We start from the raw sequence: 25,700 nt of genomic DNA on the forward strand, positions 1-25,700 counted from the left end.
AGTGTACACTTGTTGCTATTAGATAAATTGACCAGCGTAACACTTATTCTTCCTATACCTGATCTTTATTTAGGTCTAGCTTAAATTCAATGAAAAATAAGTTAACACTTGAAATATTTGTTCAAAATTATGTTATTACTTGAGACAAGGCAGCATCATAGTATATAATGATAAAGTGTAACATTTTCTTATAATTTTGTTAGTGATTTAGCAGCTCATAAATCCAAAGACAGGAAAGTGAGATCACTAGTTAGACTCTCTCAGTGATTCTAATAGCAAGAACATTTTCACTGTGGTGACATTCTTTGTTTCGAACTTAAGTGACACAACACATTTGGAAAAGCAATTAAATTATTTAGCAGGAGTTAATAAAAAATAAAACACAGAGAAATCCTTAAGCTTTTTCTATCCTGTTTCACTTTTGCCCCCAGTCAGCAGTGACTTGACTGTCCATTGTCATGACACCAAGGGACACTTTCCTATGTGTTGGCCCAGGCTTTCACAGTCTACTTGGGTGCCCTGGTGAGTGAGATTCCTTAGGGCTTTGGTCTGAAAATGTGTATTTTGAAAATTCTGTCTAGTGATTTTAATTCACAATCCTGCTTAGAAACTGGTCAGGGTCATTAAGTTTATCCAAATGTCTACTCTGGGCTCGTTAATTTTCATAGCAATATATAAAAGCAAGCACAATCATTGGTCATGTAATATTCCATTTCACATTTTAGGCAACTGCTAAACTATTTTGTAAAGTTTAAGAATTTTAATCACTCAAAATCCTGGCTAACAGTGTTATTATTTTTTTTAAAAAAAAATCATAACTCTTATAATGATATGAAATGTTATTTCAGTGTAATTTTTATTTTATGTTTCTTTTGACTAATATTTTTAAGTATCCATTATGTGTTTGTTAGCCATTCATATACCTTTTCTGGGAAAATCTCTATTCAAATTATTTATTCTATTTTAAGTCATATTATTTATATTTTATTGTTGAATTATACCTGTTGCTTAATTATTCTGCATGCTAAGTTCCTGTTAGTATGTGACTTGCCAATGTTTTCTTCCATCCTATGTGTTGTTTATTCATTTATTCAACAAAATTCTCTTTGAAGCAGTGTTTTATACTTCAATGAAATCTAAATTGCTAGTTTTTTATGATTTTTGCTTTTTTCTATGTTTCTATTACTGTAATATGTACTATAATTTTGATTCACATAAGTAAAGCTTTCCTACCTGTTATTATATTTGAACATATAGGGTTATGTTAGGTCATAGAGTTAGGTCTGATTGAATTTTGTACATGAAGTCATGAGCAAAGACCTGAGAAATAGTAAAATGTCAATAAATGTTTGTTGAATAAATTAATACACTTCTGATATTTTTTCAATAGGAAAATTTAAAACTACTGAAGAATAGAATAATTCTGAATAACGAATGAGTTTTTATTTTTTGAATATAATTAATTTTAGAAACTTGTTGGTCATCTTCACACTAAATGCAGAGAGAGACTCCTTCCTAAATTAATTCTGCATGCATGCATATTTAAAAGCATGTCTCAGCCAACATCAGGTAAATCCAATTGCTTGACTTTATCTTGCAAAAGCTGAATGAGTGAAGACTGGCCACTTCCTTTATCTCTATAAAATCAAAATATCCAATGATATAATCTTACTTATACTGTTATGAGTTGAGCAAAAGTATGATTATTAGACAAAATAATCAAACCTTGTATTTTCATGGAGATCATTCATAGTAGTAATGCGGTATTTATAATTGGCATAGCTTTTTCTACTCCTTGAGTCTAATTTCATGTTTTGCACAAGTATACAGATATTTTGCATTATGCTAATTTTTGTTGTAAATATCGTTAGTCTTTCAGAGATTTCTTCAAAGTAAAATATTTTTAAAATATTAAGCTTTTTATCATAATGTTATTACATTAGAAATTTTGGTTCTTTGTGATGATAGGTTTAAAACAAATACAATTCCATGCCAAAACATCTTTTTAAAGAAAAGTTCTTTTATCATTTCATTCCTTATTTTTTTTCTTTTAAATTAGTTTCTACTTTGACTGCCTTCAGGAGATTACTCTTTAGGACATCATATCTCAGTGTAATGAGGGTTGGTGGTTTGTTCTTCTCTGTTCTTCATTTTGTATGAAAACATTATTTTCTCAACTTGCATGTGTGTAACAAGAAAATGCACTAGTGCAATGGACAAACTGGCTTTGAAATCATTGAGAAATATACAGTAAGTGACTGTATGTTAGGCATTAGGCTAAAAATGAATGCAAATGTTTCCTTGATTGAAATTTAGAGGATAAGCAGTTTTTCTGAGCCAAAGGTATACCATATTTTCCTGAAAATAAGACATTACCAGAAAATATGCCATCGCTTGGTTTTTCAGAATGCATTTAATATAAGCCCTATTCCCCAAATAGGCCCCTGTTAAGATCCTCATCCACAGGATTCACTGTGACTTGGGATGTGTTAACATATTGGATTACAAACTAATAGTAACTATAATAAATACTACCATGATGTTAACACCTAAAAATGCATGATAATATGAATTGTGATTAAGTATTTGTAAATACCCAAGCAGGCACCTTTGGACTAGAAAGGTAAACACCTATGTAAAAAACGAACTCACAACTTATTACAGAATGATCAATTGGACAACAGACACAGGCATGACAAATGGGTACACTTGATAATGGAAGGATATGGTTGTGCCCAATACAAATCTTCATAATTCTGTATGTGGTGTGTTGTAGTGATGTACTACCAGCAGATTACAAGGACAAAAGATGTTCATTCAAGGGGAACTCTATTGCTAGATGGGAGACATTGAGGCCAATGATTCTATAGTACAGGATATGGTGTCATAAGAAATAGGCTGAAATTCTGGGTTTCAAGCATTACAGTGATGTTTCAGAAAGAGATGACATGACTGTATTTCAATAAATGTAGATTTTTGTGCAGGAATAAGTAAATAAATGTAGATTATTTTACATGAAAAAAAATGACATCCCCTGAAAATAAGCCCTGTTGTGACTTTGTAGTGAAAAATTAATATAAGACCCTAATTTTTGGAAAAATACAATACGTTGTCATACCAAATGCATCGTCTCTTTTGATATTTTATCGTTATTGTTCTTCTGCAGTGTTCCTAGTTTTGTATACCTTGGTACTCTTAACAAGAATCCAATCTGATTCAGCTCAGATGATGATTTTTTTTTAACTTGGGTCAGATACTCCCATTCCCTATTCCTAGTGTTTAGTTGGTGTGAAAGGGTAGAGAACTAGATACCCCCGGTTTTGAGTTGCCCTTTTTCTCGGATAGTTGTATGAAATAGTGTAAATGGAAAGTTACAGAGAGTAAGACAGTTGTAACACTTGCCACTTTCTGAATCGGTTCTGAAAATCTTCTTCTGTGTCTTTAAGAGTTGCAATAAAAATTCCCATGAATACTGCTGCTGAGCCACCCAGTGAAGAAGCAAACTCTTAAAACCTTTGTCGTATGCATTCATCCACGTTATTGGTAGGATCTGCTGCCATGCGACTTCTGGCTTTTCTTTAAATCCAAGTGAATATGAAAGGTAAATATTTAAATTGATTCAGGAAATCTTGGTAGCGATGGCAGCACAATCAGTGACACTCATGAAAAAGGACTTCCTGAACTGCTTCAGAACGAAGCAAGAATGGATAGATGTGCTTGAAGGAAGGAAGAATGTTTCAATGGAGATTAGTGGGAACATGTCTTACTATAATATTTTTATATTTAAACATTTATTCTTTGTTTTGATCATACTTTGTTCCTCTCTTTTTAGATAGAACAGTAATTCATTATTTCAAACAAAAATTACAAGGAAAAATCAGTTAATGTATTCATTTCTTTGTCCTATTTATCAGTTAGCTATTATGTCAATAATGTTGCATAATAAAAAGACAAAACCTCAAAGGCTCACAAAAATACACCTTCATTCCCTTGAATCTCTGCATAGTTTTAGTTAGGCTTAATATTAGGTGCTTTTGGTAAGGTTTGATGATGGCTGCATAACTCTCAGCTAAGATTCCTTTATTAAATTCATTTTTCTTTTCTGGAAGTAGTGGGCTAATGGAAAACATTGTTTTAATGACCATGACAGAAATACAAAGAGGAAGCACATTTCAAATATCTACTTATGTCATATTTGTAAATATCCCAATGTCCAAAGTAATTGTCATGGCTAAATTCCAAGTCAGGAGACAGAGACAGAAACACACCTATAGTAGCAGGAAAGTAAATTTCTCAAAAGGACAGGTGAAGAGTTGTGGCCAATAATTCAATTTATCACAACTTGTAACTTTAATACAAATAAAACAGCTCGTCTAGTTTCAGGAGTCTTAATGGAAGCCATCTCTATTTACTAATGCATCATACATTAAGCAAGGAAAAAAGGAATATTTTTGTTTATTTACTTCTCATTAAAATTTTTCTTTGATATGTGTCTACCGCATTTGGATTGACATCCACTGAAAAGTGCACTACGTAGTACTTTTGCAGTGTGTTTGTTTTGAAGAATAGTATAAAACTTTCCATGCAAACCACACATATTTTAACTTGATCTTTTATTCTGCATTTACTTTTGGGTGTCCTTAAGAATCTGTTAAAATGCAGAAATTATGTAGTATTGATTTCAGGAAAAGTTGAAGTGGTTGCACATGACTGCCTTTGCCTTAAGAGAAATCCTTATTTGGTTTTAATTTGAACAATATTGAAAGCATAACAACACTAGCTTTTTATTATGTCACCGCACATTTAGTGAGTTATGGAAAGCATTTAGTTTCAGGAGTGGAGTTAACTGTGTCCTATCCACACTTGCAGCCATTCTTGTCATCTCTGGCTACTCTCCAACCCTAGCTCTTACTCATCATATTTCTTTCCTAGTAAGACATGCATTGAAATTCCCAGAACATATGCAGCTGACTGCTGAAAGTTTTAGTGGTTTAATGTAGAGTTGAACGTAATTGCTTTTGTTTGAAAAATATAGTTGGCATAGATACATACATGTTGCTTATATGAGAAATATGTTGTATTTTTAAACTCATTATGCTTATTTTTACTTTGCTTTTAAAAATGAAGCTAAAAGAGCCTAAAATGTGCATGCTTCTTTGAATCCTAATATTCCAGAATACTTGGCTAGACAACACATCTTCATGTGAAGTAAATGGACAGATATGTAATATAATTTAAATTTAACATATGAATTTTGAAACAATATGTTTATTAGCCCAAAATACCAGAAAAGAATTTTCTTACTCCTACATTAAATGTTGTTTAATCAAGTATTATTATTTTATGTTCTTTTATTGTGTTTTCATAAAAATATTTTAAATTGGTGTTTACTTTAACATTTAAATACTAATTGTCTAGTGAAGTGCTTTGCCTAGCAATTTTTTATTTCTAAAGAAAAATATAATTAAATGCACGAGTGATCCTTGAAAACTGATTTTGAGTCTCCAACAAATTTGTGTTCTCAAGTGTTTGTGGCTTGAATAGGCCAAGGTGGCTATACTTAGTAGGTTGCACTTAGCCCCTGCCAGTCTTCCAAAAGGGAATTATAAGGGTTTATTTCTCCAAAGTGCGATTTCTCTCATTTTCATCAAAGATTTCAGTCTCAAAATTTCAGTAACTCCCTCAAGATTACACAGGACACTGTTGTTTCAGGCACCACAGACTCTAGAATTTGGTTGTTTATATATCATAAATGAATAAATAAACACCTCAAAGCATTGTTCATAGAATAAGGTCAGACCTTACATACCTCCACAGTCCAAACATTACATTCTTGACATTTAGGGCATTTAAATGTAAACTGTTTTCTCTTAGGGCCTCCTCATAACTAAAATGTGAGTCACTTGCAAACCATAATAGATTTTGGCTCTGTTACATGATGAAGTGTTCTGGATACAGTGAAACATTTCACCCAGACTCATGGCAGTAGAATTCCCAGTGGTCACCCAAAATAGGGGAAAAAATGAAGAACAAAATTATAGGAAATACGCAGACCCTATCACCATCTTTTGGGGCAGTGCAGCTCTTAATTATGACTAAGAACCGGAAGAGCCTAAACCCAAACATGATAGGGCTAATGAGTATTGAACTACCTTTCTCCTATGGTTAGATTTAACTATATTCTTGAAATTTTACATTAAAGGCAAAATACATTCTACCAAATGAAATTATGTAACGTTTTTCTATAAAAAACTAATATATGTGGTCTAAGTATCTGTTATTTAATTTGAACTTTGACTCTGTAACTACCAAATACATAGAATTTGGGAGAAATTAAAGAAAGATTTGTTTTGGGGAGCCTATTTAGAATATGAAGTTGTATAGATCAATGATTTACATTTCAAGTAGTAATATGGGTTTACTTAAAGAGAAAAATGTGAAAATGTTGTGGAATGTTTAGAAGTTAAATTTGACTATTTACTAGAAGTTGTGGGTCTAATATTTCCATCCTAATGGCTTTTTAAAATTAATGGTGCTCTGTCTTCATTCCCAACTTGAAAGGCAGTGTAGAGACCTTTCTTTGCACATCTGGCCTTGACACGGTGACACTGTGCTGTCAACTAACCCTGGGCCTTTGCATTGTGAGCAAACTCCTATTCCTCTTTCTCAGACAGGAAAGGTGGAGTTTTCCTCTTCAGGGTCAGAGGAAGTGGCAGCTCAGGCATGAGTGCCGTACTGATCCAAGTTGGGTAATTTGCTTTCAACTTTAACTCCTCACTTGAGTCTCAATGCCGAATATTAAATAGGAGATTTCCAGTGTCTTATTTCACTCTGATGAAATAAAAATTGCTTTGAGTGTAAGATTATTTTCCTTACTGAATTTCAGTGGTACTTCCCTAATGGAAACGAGGGCATTATTTAGCTAAGTGTTATTTGGGTAACATCATAATGGCCTATTAAGAGTAATGCATACTTGAAGAAACTCCATTATACTTTGCCTTCCATGTGGTGTTTAGCAGCTTCTGAAGCAGTGATGAACACTTAGAATCTGCTATTTCAAACTCCCAAATAGAACATTTTTTGAACAGAACAAATATATGCTTGTATGAACCTTTTTAAATATTAAGCAAGTATTTCACTATGAAGTTCTTGGATTTTCAGAGTATTATTTAATATCATAAACATTACATATAAAGGCATGAGCAGCATAGAAGGAGCAGGTTAGCAGAATTGGATTGGCACAACTTTTATTACTATGCACGTTGTATACCACTAACATATCTGTTTTATTATTGCACTTGTTGAACATGAGACTCTAGTAAAATAGCATAATAAAAAGATATACTTAAAAGCCAGAAATATTTCTAAAGGGAAAATTACATGCTAAATATGAGTAAGATGTGAAATAAAACAAGACAAATTCTTATTCTCAAAATTTCTCTGTCTAAAAGTCATTAATTTGAGAAGCACTAAAGTACTTTGATAACTTAATGATTGCAATTACAATTTGAGCCTCTCTACTCGGAGAGTCCCTAATCCAAAATGCTCCAAAATCCAAAACTTTTTGAGCATGAAGATGGTGCTCTTGTGGGAAAATGCCCAAACAAACCAAACCAAACCAAAAGGAAGACTCTTTGCACCAAGGAGATAAGAAGGCAGTATTTAATCTTTTTGCCAGCAGACTGTTGGATCTTCACACCAGTGGGCTATTGTGAGTTAGTTCCTCAAAGGAAACGGTGCTGAATTTAGGAACAGTTTAGTCTGTCTAGAATTTAGAAGTGGGAGATACAAAGCAAATGACAAAATGTTACATAATTGGTTGCATACATTGAGTCATATACTGACAGGCAGGCTAGTCTTGAAGAAAATAGATTATTGATCATAATGTAGAAACACTTTGGGAACAGTGGGAGGGGACTCGTACACAGTGAGCACAGTTAAAGGCATTACCACGACAGAAGGGGAGCCTTGAATTAGCCCAGGGTAACAGATACAGAGATATTGAGATACAGAAGATTGCTCTGAGTCAGCGCTCATCAGAGGTGTGCGCCTGGGCTCCAGGCACTGTCAAGGTCAAATGAATCCAGCAGAAACAGCAGAACAAAAACTTGATCAGAGACCTCTAATTGATTAGAAATATCTATAAGTTTGCTGCTTTATAAATATGTGCTTATGATATAAATTGTGTTCTTATGTATAGCCAAATATTTCAAAATCTGAAAACTACTAATCTGAAACATTTCCTATCCCAAGCACTTTGGATAAGAGGCACTCAACTTGTACTATCTTTTCTACTATAAACATTGTTCAAAAGAAATCAGAGGCACAAAATTGTATTTTTCAACCAGATTTTTTTTAGCAGAACTATTGACTGATAAGTGTACTTTAATGTTACCCTGATGGAATACCCTTGTATCTTTAGAGGTAATATATGTGAACTCTAAATGGTATTTTGGGTGTAGTGCTTTGTCTCAATTTATGCAGTTGGGGTGGCCTAGTTTTGTAGGAGGAATTTAATTTCAGGGTGTCAGTTTTACCAAAATGCTGGTGAAGTATATAATTATGTTTGCCATTAAACAAAAACAACAACAACCAAAAAAACCCACCAAGGACAGTTTACCTTGATGCAGCATTTTTTACTATTTTGTAGTCTCTATACTTCCTATCAAAGCAGCTAGTTAGATTTTAATCATTTCCTAAATGAATATTTATGAGCATTTTATCCGTTAATGAAAAAACCCCAGCTTGTTGTTAGTTTATATTTATATTTACAATTTAGCTCATTTCTTTATTTATAATATATAGGCATGATCTTTCTGTTGAGTGATTAATAATTTTCCAGTGACATTGATAAAACAAATTCTTACAGATAATCTTTCCTGAGGTACATATCAAAACTATTAAAAGGGAGTAAAATTGTGCATAAAATATTATTTGCAAATACCCATGGATATATTAATTTATTCAAAGTAATTTTCTTGTTTTTGACATCAATTGTATCTTCGGTATGAAAGGTCGATACTTTTGTGCAAAGATCAAGGTCCTGTGGTGTTAGACAAATCAGGCAGCTTGCTCCTCAGTCCTGGTTGTACAAAAGTCTCTGGAACATTCAGTGGATGACAGCTACAAAGCCTAACATTGTCTTTCTTACATTGATCACTTGGTATTTCAATACCTTAGATCTTATCCTTTGTAAAAGAAAGAAAATCAACATGATAATATTTCAGTTTCCTCAAAAATAATTAATATGACTTCTTGCAAATAAGTGATTCTCTTAACTTTCAGTGTACTGTGTATCTTTCAATGCCCCAAAGTAGGGAGAAAATAATTTTTATTTATATTGAAAACCATTTCATGTGGCTTCATGGGAGATTATGAAGTAAAATATCTTTCAGATTTAAAATTCTGTTCCTTTAAGAATTATTTTATTTATCTAGCAGAGAGTTTATAATTGTGGTCGTGATTGTGATTACCATTTAACTATAATTAAAGAATGAGCTTTCAGTTTTAATCAATGCTTTATATTTGACTTTATATTACATTCATAACTACAGTTTCAATCAGTTAAATGTCATGTTTTATAGTTAGATTCATGGATATGTAATAGTTTGATGGCTACTTTTGAGCAATGATTGGTCATTGATTATGTAGCTGTGTGCTGATCTATTGACCTAAAATTAAAAAAAAATATATCCTAAGTGTAATATCATTTTGGAGTCAGTGCAAAATAATGTGATAAGAAAAAAAATAAAGAAAGAAAACCTGGTATTCATTTTATAGCAACTATTGACACGCTATTTGTGTTTACCTATAAAGATATTTGATAACAATGTTTAAAGCCTCATTTTCAGTTCAGTTTTTACCTTTATAAACTGCCAAAATACTGGACTCTTTTTGAACTAACTGGTCATTAGTTTTTGTTTTCTAATTTGGGTCACATTTTTGTCTTTAAATGTAGTAATTTTATTTGCTAGAATTTCAATTCCCGATGATTCATTGTCTCAGTCATGAAAGTTGTTATTTTACAGACCCTTCAGTGTTCACAAGAATAGTGACACTGGACAATGCCTGTAATTCAGCTTGACCTTGCTGATGTATTTGTTATGATTAAGTTGACTGTGAAGCCACCAACTGTCCGTGTTATTGTAGCCACTGAAGCCACGCATGTCTCAGCACGTAGGTCAACATCTGATAGGAACCCATAAAATATGCAAGTGTCTTATCTCAGCAGTATAATGTTTCTTTCATCTTTGAAGCTCAATTTTCACAAACTTTCAGAATTGATACCTTGAAAGTGGCCTCTGTACTTAAATTATAGGGGCTGATGGTGGCTTAGTTTTTCTTTAAAATATCACTCATACAGAGGAACTTCTGGGTTGATTCTGTGACTTTTTTTAGGTTTGCAAAATGAATTTTCAAAAGCGATTTTTTTTGTTGTTATTTCAAGTCTAAAGAAAGGTCAAAGCATGAGGTAAACATTAAAAGGACAACGCTAGCACTAAAGTCTTAGCTATACATAGTTCTTCCATTGTCTTTCAGAAATGGAATATATTTTACACATGTATTTTTTAAGTTCACGAATAATATAGTAGACCATTTTAACATTTTAGACTCTTAAGGTAAACCACTAACAACCCTTGTCTATAGTCTTTCAAATGATCTAATTTGTAGAGAAAGAAGTCTTTAAAAGTACCATATAATTCCTTAATTATTGTTTTAAGAATTCTTCTCTAAACTTTGATTCCTGTGTTTTATATGATAGCATTTCAAAACAAATCACACCACATCTTAGGCTACAGAGGACATAATAATGGCTAGCATCAATCCTAAGAGCTTGGGCTGAGCACAGGTTAGGGTTTGTAATCACCAGGAGAAATGGTAACTACCACTGTGAAGAACTGAGGCAGTTCAGTTATCGGAGGTGCAGGTCACCAAGATGTCAGCTATGTATTTTCTTGGGAATAATCAGAAATGGTTCCATATGTATATATTCCTATTGCCTTATTTCACTTATTCCCTGTAGGAAATGGTGACCTTTCCCTTTTTTTCTGAATTCCTGGTGATTAATGCCTGCTAATTATTCTAGATTATTAAATGATGATGGATTCTAAAATATTGAATGAATAAGTGTTGGCATCAATGCTGGAACCATCTGGCCTCCAGAAAAAAATGATGCACACTTTTATGAAAATATATTTACCTATCTGTGGCATAACAAAAATTTAATATTATTGTTTTTACTCTACACACATATGCATGAGAGATACAGGCTTATTGCACAGTGGTCTGTCATGGTAGCCAGCTGGGTGACTTTGCAACATTACAAAGTTACTTAATAACTCAGCTTTCAAATGAGAAGATTCTTATTTCTAGAGAGAAAATTTCCTTGTGAAAATTTTATGTGTTCATATGTGTGTGTTTGTGTGTATTTCATGTAATTGTATGGATACTTATACCTAAAAGAATGTATGGTGCTTTGATTTGACGATTTTGTTGTTAACTATTAAATATAAGACGTGCATGATCAATTCATGCACTCCCATTTACAATGAGAAATCTTTTGTTATGCACAATTTTCATCTAGTCTATTACTGTTTCTTGATGTGCTGTTGTATCATACTTAAATACTGTTAATCTGAATTCTCCTCAGTTTCAATATCATTTTCTTTCACATCTATAAATATTCACATGCATACACATTTAGACACATTCACTTACACATATAAATGTATTTACATAGGCACATTATTCCACAAATATTTATACAAAATCATACACACATGCCTATACAAGAGTAGTACATTGTTTTCGAAATAGAAAAAAATCATAAACTTGCAGGTGAAAGGCAATTTAAAATTTTTAAAACTTTCTATTATTAGTTCAGAGTCTAAGTCATTCTAGTTCATTATGTGAGTCATTTGCTTTTCTCCTGTTAAAATACATAAATATGTGAAAGATATGTTATGCATAATATAAATATGTTTATCAATTTCTGAAGAATATTAACAATTCTATTATTGGATAACTACCAGGTCACATTTCAGAATGATTTATTCTTCAATAGCAATTTATAGCCTTTTAAAATTCACATACATGTATGTGTGTACACATTTCAAAATTCTTGCTACATGAACGCTTAGTACATATTCAGTATGTTTCAGAGATAATTAAAAATTGCATTTAACCTCAGTTGTGGAACCTAGAATTATACTTTATTGAATCACTTTTATAAAAACCTCTCTCCATCTCTAAGGAATTCCTAGGATTCACTGGACAGCTTGGAAACCACAATCAATTTTTTTTTTTTATCACGCTTTTCCCTTATGCCAAGGACTATGCTAAGCACTTTACCTGTGTCATCCAAGTTTATGCTTCTTAAAATGTTTAAAGACATATGTTGTTATCCTACTTTTCAGAAGAGGTACTAAAGCCAAAGAAAACATGTTTGAGTTCATCTACCTAATAAATGGCAGGCAAGCATTTGAACCCCAGTTTTAATATGTCTGAGCCTCCAAGACAGAAATGCTCTTCTATGGTGGCAGTTACAGTGAAACTTCACTTACAGGGAGAGGTACAGAGAACCGAACCGTTGTTGCTAGCTGAAGGCAGAAGTGACAGGCTTCTCACTGGGGAGACTGCCCGTCCTTGCCACTCTCTTCACTAATAAAAGCCATTTGCTGTGATCAAAGCTGTCCTACTAAAAGATGAAACTGGACTTTACTTTCTATGTTGTTTCCTGACTTTACTCTTTTTATCAGTCGCTTAACCATTTGTCTGGCTAACTTACCTATGTTTTCGCCTCATTCTTGTCACAGATTAATAGCAGTGCTACTTTTGTGCTCTTTGCCTTGCCTATGCTTCATGCACCCCGGAGAAAAGAAACCAGGATTTTTTGGCTCTCCCCTCTCTCCTGATGCTCATCCTACTCATTCTTGGATCTGATGGAGTTTTTAACAGCGTAACTATAAAAGCTGCCATCTCGTCCCATGAGAAAAATGTCCTGGTTATAGACTTGCTAACTGGATTCCTGGCTTTTCTCCATGACTTAATTTTGTGATCCACCTGGGGGAGCATTCAGCTTTATTAGCAGCTGTCTTTCCTTTTCTTATCAGGTCTTTAGCTTTCAGCACCTCGTTCTGAGAAGAAATGCATGCTTTGAACTTATTATTTAGACTTCACAAATCCCTTCTTCTAAACAATTTTTCTTAGGCAGGAAAACAAACAAATAACTTTGTCTAGAAACTTTCAAACATAGCCCTCAATATTTGTAATCTACATAAACATAGCATTGGAAAGAAATGATTGGTTAGATTTAATTACAAATAAAGAAGTGCTGATGTTTGGTGATGGAGAGACAATATATTTTTCTACCTCCAAAAATTGATGGTTGATTTTAAAATGGAAAATTCTAAGGTTTACTCAAGCCAATATGTGAACATCTTTGTTTTTGCCTGACTTTAGTTGGCAGTATGTGAATATTTCAGTTTGAAATTTTACACTACTTCATCTGAGTGAGGCTGGATTTAATGGTTACATGACAGATGATCTTTGGGTCTTGGTAGTTTTTACTGAGCATTAAAAGGACAATTGATTGGTAGACCTTTTCAAGTATACACTCCATAGTGAGTATTTAAAATTAATTACTATACAAGTCAAAAGATTTTTAACCTGACTTCGTTTTCCTATAAATACGCACAAGTTTCCCAAGCAATATTTTGTGTTGGATGTTCAGGTTCTGATCTATGTCAGGTAGGTATAGATATATGGTTCATGGTATGCATTTTAATTGATACTTTCAGACAAATGAGCTCTCATGCATTATTTTTTACTTTCTCTTTGTAGGTAGAAATAACACTTCAGGATATCAATGACAATCCACCAGTTTTTCCCACTGACATGCTGGATCTCACTGTCGAAGAGAACATTGGAGATGGCTCTAAGATTATGCAGCTGACAGCCATGGATGCTGATGAGGTAGCGCTGAACGAGTCTCTGAATTTTTGAAATCTAGATCTACCATGACTTTTTCAATTTTAAGTATATATTCATAACTTGTATTATATGACCACTTAATATTGTGTGATCCCTCTCTGAGACATTTATTAGTAGGTTTTAAATGTTAGTATTAGAACAGCATAGAGACTACCATGGGGTAATTTTCATTTGATCAGCATTTTAGATTTCTTATCAAAATGATTTTACTTTCCTAAATATGAAACAACCAAATGGCACATTTGCATGCTTATGCCTTTGTCTTTCCAAATTTTCTGTTTATATCAGTTAAGGATTAATTTTTATTTTACTTTTAATTGTAAAAAGCAAGTAATTTTAAAAGATAATATATTTATCATAAAATTTAAGTTTTAGCACATATGTGTATAATTTTAAAAATAAATTATGCAGTTTATGTTTTATGATTCTTTTCAGTCAAGCTAATTATTTTGCATTTTCTTTAAAAATTTCATGCCCTTAAGTGCCTGCCTTGCAAGCAGAAGGTCGTGAGTTCAATCCCCGGTACCGATAAAAAGGAAAAAGACAAAATAAATTTCATGCCCTGATGAATGTGAAATTGGGGCTACAATATAAGTTATCATCTCCTATGTTTGTATTTTTAGTTTATATATGCTATCATTATGCTCTGAATGATATGAAGACATGTAATTTGTAATTTACTTTTCCTACAAAAGAATATAATGCTTGTTCTCTCCTTTTAGCTGGTATAGTGTTTAATTTTCTGGAGAGAAAACTGCCCTTCCCAGATATCAGTATTACTTTTCACATTTTATCTTAACCCTAACCTGACACAGTACAAGGAATTTAATTTGTTACTCTCATTTAAACTCCTGCAATACCTGAAAATTTGACTTTGAGTCAATGAGTAAATGCTTCACAAATTTTCTCTTTAATAATTTTTGAAAGACTACTAAATAGCACAATAACCTTTACAGCAAAAGCAGAACTATCATGGCTTAGTCATTTATAAAATCAGCCAGGCGTGGTGGCTCACGCCTACAGTCCCAGCACTCTGGAGGTGAGGCAGGAGGACTGGTGTGAATTCAAAACCAGCCTGTGCTTACAAATTGAGTTCAAAGTCAGCCTGAACTGCATAGTGAGACTCTGTCTCAAAAAAGACACAAAAAAATTCCAAGTATCTTATTAGCAAAAAGATACAGAAAAAATTATAGACATTTAGACTAGACACTTTTCCTTAATGTTATCTATGGGAAAAGTTTTGGTATTGTAACTTTAGTAGCTGTACTTAATTTTTGATTGATGTGTTCATAATTACTTAAATTTAGTTATGATTGAAAAAGTTATATGCTTGACCATTTATATTATTGATAGATATGTAGAAGCATTAGGTATCATTTTCTTGAAACTTCATTTTATCAACATTTGTTAATACATATATTTGAATATATCACCATGAAATTTCTTTAGTTTTAATTTGAAAATAGCAGCAAGAGTAACAGTAAACAACCATGTAATTGACAGTACAATCTACATCAACCAAATAATTTTAATTGTAATGGTTTTTCACTTACTATACTCTGCAGCAACAGAGCAAATAAAACTCTTTTATTTGAAATCGTTCATCTTAATTAAGAAATAAAGCAATAATTATGTTAGTTTGTTTCAATGGAATAACTATTACTCTGTGGAATAGTATAATTAGAATGGGACTATTTGATACAATTGATAATGAGTTACCAGTGAAATTGTATTTGAAATTTTAGTTTATTTATACACATTTCTCTCTTAAGAGGTGAAAATTTCAGAGGGATACCAACATTTAAGCATTTTTATACCATTGTATTGATATAGATATTCTTTTATTTCCTGCAGTATTTTAATGTAAAATTCAACCCTATATACAGGTATATTTCTGTTTATAAATCTGTGTGCCTCCAAATTCACTTTTTTCAGATATGCTCCTAGTTATGATTTCAGGAGGGTTCTTATATCACTCTGAATTTATACCAACACTGGCTTGAGTGCATTTTGTATTATTCCTACCGAACATTGTTTTCTATGGTTAAAACAAGTATCTTAAGTAACCATGCAGGTGGTATCACTTAGATATACTAATTTTTAAAAGATATCACTTGCAAAGGCATGATACCTAGTATGTGCAAGTAGTGCATATGAATTGGGATGCTGCGGAAATCAATGTGCAGAAAATCACAAGGTTATGAAGTAGGAACAGATAAGGGAGTGGAGAGAGAGCTGTTAGCAATTCGACAGGAGAGAAAGATGCTGAGCGTACACAGGATGTGACCAACAGAAGGCACGATGAGCATTGTCTACTTGGTGACTGTGTGTGTGTGTGTGTAAAGAAGGGGAGAATGGAAGGGAATCAGCAAGTGTGCTAGAATTTTAAAGGAAAGAGTGACATTTTGTAAAAGTGCTTTAGGGTTTTTTGTTTTGTTTTTAAAATGATGCACATTAAATTACTTTCCTTTAGGGTATATTTTCTCTTAATTTTTAAATTAAGTAGCCATGAGACACCAACATTTATTTGTCCCTGTGCCAAAGTAGACACTGAGGTTTTCTGTGTATTCTGTCTTGACTCTTTTTTTTTTTTTTGAGGTGATTGCAATAAATGAATACTAATTCCTTTTGATAATATTCTGTTTTCTACTGTTGAATTTGAGAAATTTCAGTTGAAATGTTTTCTCTCTTTCCGAGTCCTGGCTATGTTTTCTTTCTTCATCTAGTTAAAGCAGACTGAACATAGAAATACCAAGCATTTCTATTAATTTATACTAGCATTAAATTTTCACAATGATCCAGTGTATTGATTCAGAAAGTTTAATAGAGTTATTTGTATATAGATCCTCAGAAAATTGTGTGACAATATATTTTAATTACTTCACGTACTGCTCCATAATTACTTAACCTGACATGTAAGTGTTAAAAATATTGCTCAGCGGCATAAGCGCCTGCCTTGCAAGCAGGCAGTCATGAGTTTGATCCCTGGTACTGATAAAAAAAAAGAAAAAGATAAAAAAAAAAGAAAGAAAAAGTCTTACTAAACCCTGGAGTAAGCCTGAATAAAGGAATTACAATTTCAAAAAGCAACATAGACGTATTGAACTGATATTATTTGAAGTGTGTTGAATTAAGATACATATTTTTGTCTCTAGTTCCTCTATTTATAAACAGAATTGCTGAGATACCATTGCGCCAGATAGTAAAACTTTGTTTCATGGTACCATACTTGTGTGTGACAATACTATTTATAGTTGTAAAATGAATTTACAATATATATCTCCCTATTTTAGAATTTCTTCCCTGTGTTTCTGTCTCTGTGGTGCCTCAGGAAAGCAGAATATTTTAAACAGCATTATTTCTATTCTACTGAAGCTAAAACATGGTATTTGTTTCTTGTGTCACTGCTACAGCATATTCTGGATATTAAAGAAATGGACTTTTCAAAAGATTTAATGAGATCATGTTCTTGGCCATTTTCAGACATTCATTCATGCTCAATTCACTATACCAACATATTTTGTATGTGAAAAATATTGTTTTATGTGCATAGTTTGATGTTTTTCTTCTTTCATAAAAGTTATCAGAACTTTAAAGGTTGAGTTTATTGTTATAGTCATTTTGTAGATGTAGCGTTTCTAAATATGAAGCTATTTCTGTAATAACTATAAGCATGTTTTTGTTTCTTTGCTTTCCCTCATTTCCAACTGTGTTATCATGTTACTAGGTCAGAATTGAATATAGCTACTTTTATACTTGAATTTCTTTACTAAAATAATGGATTTCCTCTTAAAATAGAATAAACGTAGAATGTGGCCAGACTAGCAATCTACAATTCTTACTGAATGTTTTCATTAAATCATAAAATTACAACAAATATGTTAAATGCTGATGTACACCTGAAAATACAAGATAAATATAGGTAATGTGTTCAACTTAGCTACTCCATTATTAAATTTAAATGGGTTTGGAGGCATTCACTTTATTAAATTTTAATATCAGTTTTGGAAATGTGAGCATATAATGATTGCAAATGCTGCTAAGCATAAATTTTGAGACAGGGAATATTTTTGACAGAAATTATCCCTTTATGCATTTGAAAATGAATGGAAAATATACATCTATGACAAAAAATGTATAGAAAATGTGGATGTTAGAATTTTCCACTATTTCAGCATTATATTCCTACACAATTCAACTTGTATTCTTCCTAATAATTTTCTTCAGGGTCTTTAATCTTACTACTGTATTAAATAAATTTCTGGAAATTATTTATTTTAAGTAGCTATTGTTAAATCAAATAGTTTGTGAAGTCAACAACTCCAAAATTACTTATACCTCAATAAGATCAGAAAGCATGTGTAACATATCAGAAAACAGTTTCTCTGTGATATGTAGCAACTCTAATCATGATAAAAACTCTCAATAAAACAGATACAGAAGTACTATACTTGAATATGATAAAAGCTTTTTATGATAAACCAACAGCGAACATCACACTAAATGAGGAAAAACTAAAAGCATTTCCCCTAAAATCAGAAACACAACAAAGATATTCACTGTCACCACTTCAATTCACATACTATTTGAAACATTAGCCAGAGCAATTAGATAAAAGAAAGAATTAAAAGGGATACATATAGGAATAAAGAGTCAAATTATCATTATTTGCAGATGATATGATACTCTACATAGAAGGGACAAGGAACTCCACCAAAAACCCCTTAGAATTAATAATCAACTTCATCAATGAAGCAGAATACAAGACCAATAAACAAAAATTACTAGCATTTTTGTATACCAATAATGATTTTGATGAAATAGAAGTTATGAAAATATTACCATTCACAGTAGCTTCAAGAAAAATGGCTTTCCCAGGTAGTAACCTAACCAAAGAAGTTAAAGACACCTATAAAGAAATCAGCAGCCTTCTGAAAAAAGAGATTGAAGAGGTCATCAGAAAATGGAAAGATGCGCCCTGCTCCTGGATAGGTAGAACCAATGGTGTCAAAAATGACCACATTCTGATTACTGTTATACAGATTCAATGAAGTTCCAGTCAAAATATCAACACCATACTTTTCAGAAATAGAGATGACAATCGGAAATTCATATGGAAAAAGCAAAAAAAAAAAAAAAAAAAAAAAAAAAATCTGGGCACCATTAGCAAACCAAGAACTCTTGCAATATCTGACTTTAAGCTAAGCTATAAAGTTATTAAACTAGCATGGTTCTGGAACAAAACCAAATATGTCAATCAATGCAATAGAATAGAGGACACAGAAACCTCCCCAGACATTTTCAACTTTGACAAATAGGCCAAAATTATTATGCTAGAGGAAAGAGCCAATTCAACAAGTGGTGCTGGGGAAACTGATTATCTGAAGAATATTGAAACTGGGCCCTTGTCTCTCACCATATATTAAATTGAAATCTAAATGGAACCAAGATCTAAACATCAGCAGAAACGTTAATCCTGCTGGAAGATAAAACATGTGAAACACTTGAAAACATAAAAGTAGAAAAGGATTTTCTAAACAGAAGCTCAAATGCACAAGAAATCACAACAAGAATTTTTTTAAAAAATGGGATTATCAGTCTAAGGCACTCCTTTCTACCCTTTAATCATCAAAATTCTTTCCTCACCTGTTCTAATCTACATTTTCAACAATTCTTGTGGCACCTCCACACAGTGAACTTCAAATATTTTTCTCAGATGTCACTGCCAAATCTCTAATTGCCAGATAAACATTTCTGTGGAGCTATCTTTTAATCACTGAATGCTCTGCAAAAACAATTTCACTTCATGTTCCGTATCAAAACTGATCCTATTTCTGAATGTCTTTAAAAAGAGTATCCCCCTAACTCTGACCAGAAAAATCTGCAATTTAAATAGACATTTTCCTTTTGTTTTGCTTGTGCCAATATTTTAGGCTACTAAAAAAAGTAAATGAGAGTTTATATGGCAACTTTGAACAAATGAGACAATTATTTTCATTGCTATATCATTAATCTGTTAATCTTTGTTTTGTCTTTTCTATTATGCTGTATATACAATGATTCAAAGGCTGAATTTCAGAGCAAGATAACCAGGATTCACATTTATTTGTCTTAGTATCTATACATTCAAAATGGGGACAGTGCCTAACTAACTGGCTTCCCCATGAGGATCGAATAATTATTCCCCTTTAAGTGACATGATCAGGGCAGTGCTTAGGATCTGGTAAAAGAATGAGTGAATGTTAATTACTGTGCTACCTCTCTGCCAACTTTCTAGTTTGTGATTCATAGTTTTGAGGGTCAAATAAAGACCTGAAAGGAATCAAGAAGTCCCTCTTAATTTTGAGGGTCAAATAAAGACCTGAAAGGAATCAAGAAGTCCCTCTTAATTTTGAAGGTCAAATAAAGACCTGAAAGGAATCAAGAAGTCCCTTTTAATTTGCAGAATAGAAACTTAGACTCTGTTTTACCAAATTATTTTATTAATTTTTGCAAAATAAAATATCTGGGGGCCATATTCTTCTCATTGTTCCATGGCTCTGTCTTCTTCACACTCTACAGTATAAATATTCCTGAAAGATTGCCTCCAGTTTAAGGAAAAGATCTGGTTTCATGGACTTAGAATTCAAACCAATTTGTGCTACATTTGAGTCTCCAAAATATATCCCTGACCTGATATTTTAGTTCTTTTTCTTATGTATATAAAACACTCCAGTCTGAACTGCTCAACACCAAATAAACTTAACACCCAAGTCTCCCATTCTTTAGACTTCGCTTTATATTTATACTTCATCTTTATGTTTAATAAAATGTCCTTTTTATGAAGCCAAATTCACTATAGTTTATCTTCCTTAAATAAACCAAATCCAAATGGTCATCTCTCTTCTAAGTTCTTTCAGTGCTTACTGTGAGCCCTCTCCTCTAATTTAGCCCTTGCCCTGTGTTTAATCCCCCTTTCGTGTTATGATGGAGAATGAGAAGTTTGTTCTGCCAAATGTGGGTTTAGAATCCACACTGATGTTTACAGCGTGATTGTCCAAAGTTAACCACCACCTCAGAATTCACTGTGGGGTTGTGAACTCAGGTGTAACAATAATTTATACATAATGGTGGTCGTGGGGCTTAGCCCAGGGCAAACTTTTAATAGCCTTCTGGTATTGTGGTTAGGAGTAGTAGTAGAAATATCACTCATGTTTTCCACAATGACAATGTTACTGCTTTCCAGTAATTAAAAAAGACTAATAATGAGAGCTGATATTTGTAAGTGTTGATCACAAACAGTGAAACACTGTAATATATCACACTCTTTAATTTTCATTTTATTTTATTGTGATAGGAACAATTAATATGAGATGTATCCTCTTAACATATTTTTAATTGTGCAATTCAGTGTTATCTAGAGACAAACGTAGGCTAGCAGATCTGTAGAATGTATCCTTTGTGTATGAGAGATTTCTACACATTGATTAGCAACTCCTCTTTTCTCCCATCCTCAGGCCTAAAAATCACTCCACTTCTATAAGAATGTTTATTTTAAACACCTCATATAATTTAAATAGTGCAGTGTTTGTCCTCTGTGATGAGCTTATTTCCTTTAGCATAATATCCTTAATGTTTATCCATGTTGTACAATATTGTGAGAGTTCCATTTTTAAGGCTGAATAATATTCTATTGTATATTTATACCACATTTTCTTTTTTGTTGACAAGTATTTAGGCTGTTTTTAAATCTTGACTACTGTGAATGCAGCAAACAACATCGAGATGCTGATTACTCAGATACTAATTTCAATTCTTTTGTAAACATGTCTAGAAGTGGCTTTGTTGAATCATATGGTGGTTGTATTTGCACTTTTTTGGAGGATACTTCATAATATTTTCCACACCAAGTAAATCATTTTACATTCTCACCAATGGCGAACAGCATTCCAGACATTTATTATTTTTTTATTGTAGCTATCCAAAAGGATTAGGGTGATATATTAGGTGCTTTTGGTTTTTATTTTACTTAGCATTCATAATATTGAGCATCTCTTCATATATCTGTTGGTCATTTTTAGATTCCTTGGACAGATGTCCTTTGTAGCCTTTACCTGCTGATTGCTATTGAGTTTTAAGATATCGTGGTTAATTCTGCAAATTAATATTATATCCAATGCATAGTTGCAAATATTTTCTTCCTTTCTATAGTTACTTCTTCATTTTTTAAGAGCAGAATAAAATCACTGAAAGTAACTTTCTATCAGATAGATAGAGAGAGAGAGAGAGAGAGAGAGAGAGAAAGAAAGAGAGAGAGATTGCGCCAGAAGGGGTTCCAAGTGGGTTGCCAAAGACTTTGTCTTTTCTAGGGACTTTTATAGAGTAAAATCAAGGATTCAAGGTGGGAAAAACACAGGAAATCCAAGGTAGCATAAGGTGGGACAGGACTATGGTTAACCAGTAAGATTAATTACTCAGGTAAAATTGATTAAATAGGGAACAAATGGAGAAGCCAGTCATGTAGCAAGCAGGCATGCTTAAAGATGAGTGACTCTCTAGGGGTTTGGGATGGTGACTCCTGTCTTTGGTGGGGAAATGGAGAGCTAGTTAGAATATGAATGCCTGATGTTTACCCTAAGGAAGTATGTGGGTGCATTTCATTTACCTTTTGTCTTGAGGTCTGGCCCACAGTGGGAGGTGTCTGTCTCCTGCAAAATTGCAAGGTATCTATCTGGTCTTCTGCATAGGCTGCTCTAAGGGCCCAACCCTGTCTGACTCCCTATAAAACTTCTATCTAACTCAGACTCCTGTAACAATTTCCCCTCCAAATAAGTAACTTGAAGTGCAAGGTGATGACCAATCTGGCTTCTACAGACTAAAGGGAGATCATAGTTGTTGCTCTTGCCTCTTAATTTTGATGCCAATTTTCTATACTTTTCCCTAAGTATTTTAGTTTGATAAAATTACTCTTGTTTATTTTTGCTTCTGTTGCCTTTGCTTTTGGTGTCTTCTGTGTGAAATCTCTGCCAAGTCTAATACCATTTTTTCTTCTATAAGTTCTGTAGTGTCAGGTCTAATTAATCCATTTTTTATTAAACATTTGTCAGTGTAAAATGATAAAATTTCATTTTCTTTTTGGTGGATTTCAAGTTTTCACAACACCATTTGATGAAGAAAATTTTCTTTGCCATTGTTTATTCTTTGTATCTTTGTTAGAGATCAGTTGACCCTTATGAATGAATTTACTTCTGGACTTTGAAATCTGTTCTGTTAGTCAATATGTCTTCCTTGATGTAGTACAATGCTGTTTGAATTATTGTAACTTTGTGGTATATTTTGAAATTAGAAAGTGTGATGCCTTTAGCTTTATTGTTTCTCGAAATTATTTACACCATTTAGGTGATCATTTCTGGATCACTATGAAACCTAGAAAACTATCTCTACAGTGATATATCATTGGAATTTTGATAAGAATTGGTCTGAATTAGTAAATTGCTTTCAATAGCAGGAATATTTTAATAATACTGTCTTCCAATACATGAGTGCCTGTTAGCTATGGTGAACTTTTAGGAAGCTTTCAGTGTACAAACAGCCCTTGTGACACGCATGGTGTAGTTTACCAACACTGGTTAGGTCTTTGTGTCTGGTTTTCTTATTTATCTTTAGCAGTGTTTTAAAATCTAGAAATCTTTCAATTCCTTCATTAAACATGTCTCCTATTCTTTTTTGAAATGTTATATACTACCTGAAGTTAAAGCTGAATGTCTCACTTTGTCAAAAATATTTTCAAAAGAAAATATAAGAAACAATGCTTTTATTGTTCCACCTCTAATTGTTAGATGCCTACTCTCTTTTCATAGGGTGCCAATGCTCTCGTCACATACACTATCATTAGTGGAGCTGATGATAGTTTCCGAATTGACCCCGAATCTGGAGATCTAATAGCAACCAAGAGGTTGGACCGGGAACGCCGCTCCAAATATTCATTGCTGGTTCGTGCTGATGATGGTCTGCAGTCCTCAGACATGAGAATTAATATAACTGTTAGTGATGTGAATGACCACACACCCAAATTCTCCAGGCCTGTGTATTCCTTTGACATCCCCGAAGACACAACCCCTGGTAAGTGACATGCCCTTACATGTATCTTGCAAAAATCACTTTTGATTGCAATTATGTACAATGTTTTGGCTGTTCTTAATTAGTGACTAGTGTTTGCCACATGCTACTAGTTATAAAATATATGTGTTAGATTTTCAGATCTTTTAATTAACATCTATGGTACAGATTCAATGCAAATTGCTAGTATTTTGAGTATAAGTAAGGTTAGTCATTATCTGATGACTAATTACAGATATTTCTGCCTATGAAAGTATTTTTGACATGGGTTGTTAATTTTTCTGGCAGCCACAGATTTGATACTCTGTTTTTCATTTTAAAAATATCTAATGAGATTATGTTTCTGTGAATAGAAAGAGTGAGGCAAAATGCATAAAAAAAGAAAAAATGCAATCATGATTCTGGTACTGATAGCTGTACGACCCGTGGCAAGTTAATTACTTTTTCTTAGCTTCAATTCCTTCTGTAAAAAGTAAACAATAACTCCCATTATAATTAGGGCAAAGGTTAATTTAAAAAGCATATGTGAGTTTAGTAGCTTGAGGCTCAATAAAAATTAAGTGAATGTGAATCTGAAATTGTAATCTTTTATCTCTGACTATAGTGTATGTTGTGGTTGCCTACGTATCTCATGGTTGTCTATGTTTCATTTGTACTAGTACAAATTCTTAACTAAAAATTAGTATTTTATTCTGAAATGCATTTGGATGAATTTGCTTAATAAAAAGCATGCATTTTGGAAATTCCATTTGATAAGAGTTTAATGCTTGTAGAAGACTCCTTTGCCATGAAAAATTTCCTTTATTCTGCAAGAGGTTTTCCTCATGTCCTTCATGAAATCTACATTTGTTTCTTGCTTTAATTATAGCACTGACATTATAAGCCACAGAGTGTTCTGCCCAAGACATGGACCTAGATGCTTGGAATTCCCAGTTCCTGTCAATAGCAATGGGTTACAATATATGATCACTAAATTCATAAATAAATTTTTAAATCAGTAGGGTCAGGTAGAAAAATATCAGAAGGAAGATTAACTTCCCGTAATATTCACACTGTAACTTTAGATTCAGTAAGGATCTAAGGATACACATTTTGTTGATATCAATGTCATATGTAGAAATCTAGTGAATATTATGTGCATTAATATTCTGTTAAGATCCTGTTGGGCTATCTTTATATGGATTACCTCTTATTCCATTAATTTTAGACCACATGTTTTATTTGATAGGTTCTTTGGTAGCAGCTATCTTAGCTACAGATGACGACTCGGGTGTGAATGGAGAAATTACATATATTGTGAATGAAGATGATGAAGACGGCATATTTTTCCTGAATCCCATTACTGGAGTCTTTAATTTGACTCGAATATTAGATTATGAAACACAGCAATATTATATCCTCACTGTTCGAGCTGAAGATGGTGGAGGACAATTTACTACCATCAGAGTTTATTTCAACATACTAGATGTAAATGATAATCCACCTATTTTCAGCTTGAATTCATACAGCACATCTTTAATGGAAAATCTACCTCTAGGATCCACTGTTCTTGTGTTTAATGTTACTGATGCGGATGATGGTATGTAATTCTTTTTGCATACTTTTAAAAG

The 25,700-nt window shown here is 32.8% G+C and overlaps 1 protein-coding gene across 1 annotated transcript in view; it reads left to right on the plus strand.

The window, feature by feature from the left end:
* The window catches only part of Fat4 (FAT atypical cadherin 4), a 156,466-nt gene that overhangs the window by 58,191 nt on the left and 72,575 nt on the right, over positions 1–25,700 (plus strand). The window contains exons 2-4 of the mRNA XM_063260749.1: positions 13,843–13,974; positions 23,832–24,093; positions 25,319–25,669. Coding sequence (XP_063116819.1) covers positions 13,843–13,974; positions 23,832–24,093; positions 25,319–25,669 — 745 coding nt within the window. The remainder of the gene's footprint in view (positions 1–13,842; positions 13,975–23,831; positions 24,094–25,318; positions 25,670–25,700) is intronic.

Source organism: Cavia porcellus, unplaced genomic scaffold, assembly GCF_034190915.1.
Source record: "Cavia porcellus strain 051 isolate PalLab524CR breed Dunkin Hartley unplaced genomic scaffold, mCavPor4.1 scaffold_14, whole genome shotgun sequence".
NCBI classification, from domain to species: domain Eukaryota; kingdom Metazoa; phylum Chordata; class Mammalia; order Rodentia; family Caviidae; genus Cavia; species Cavia porcellus.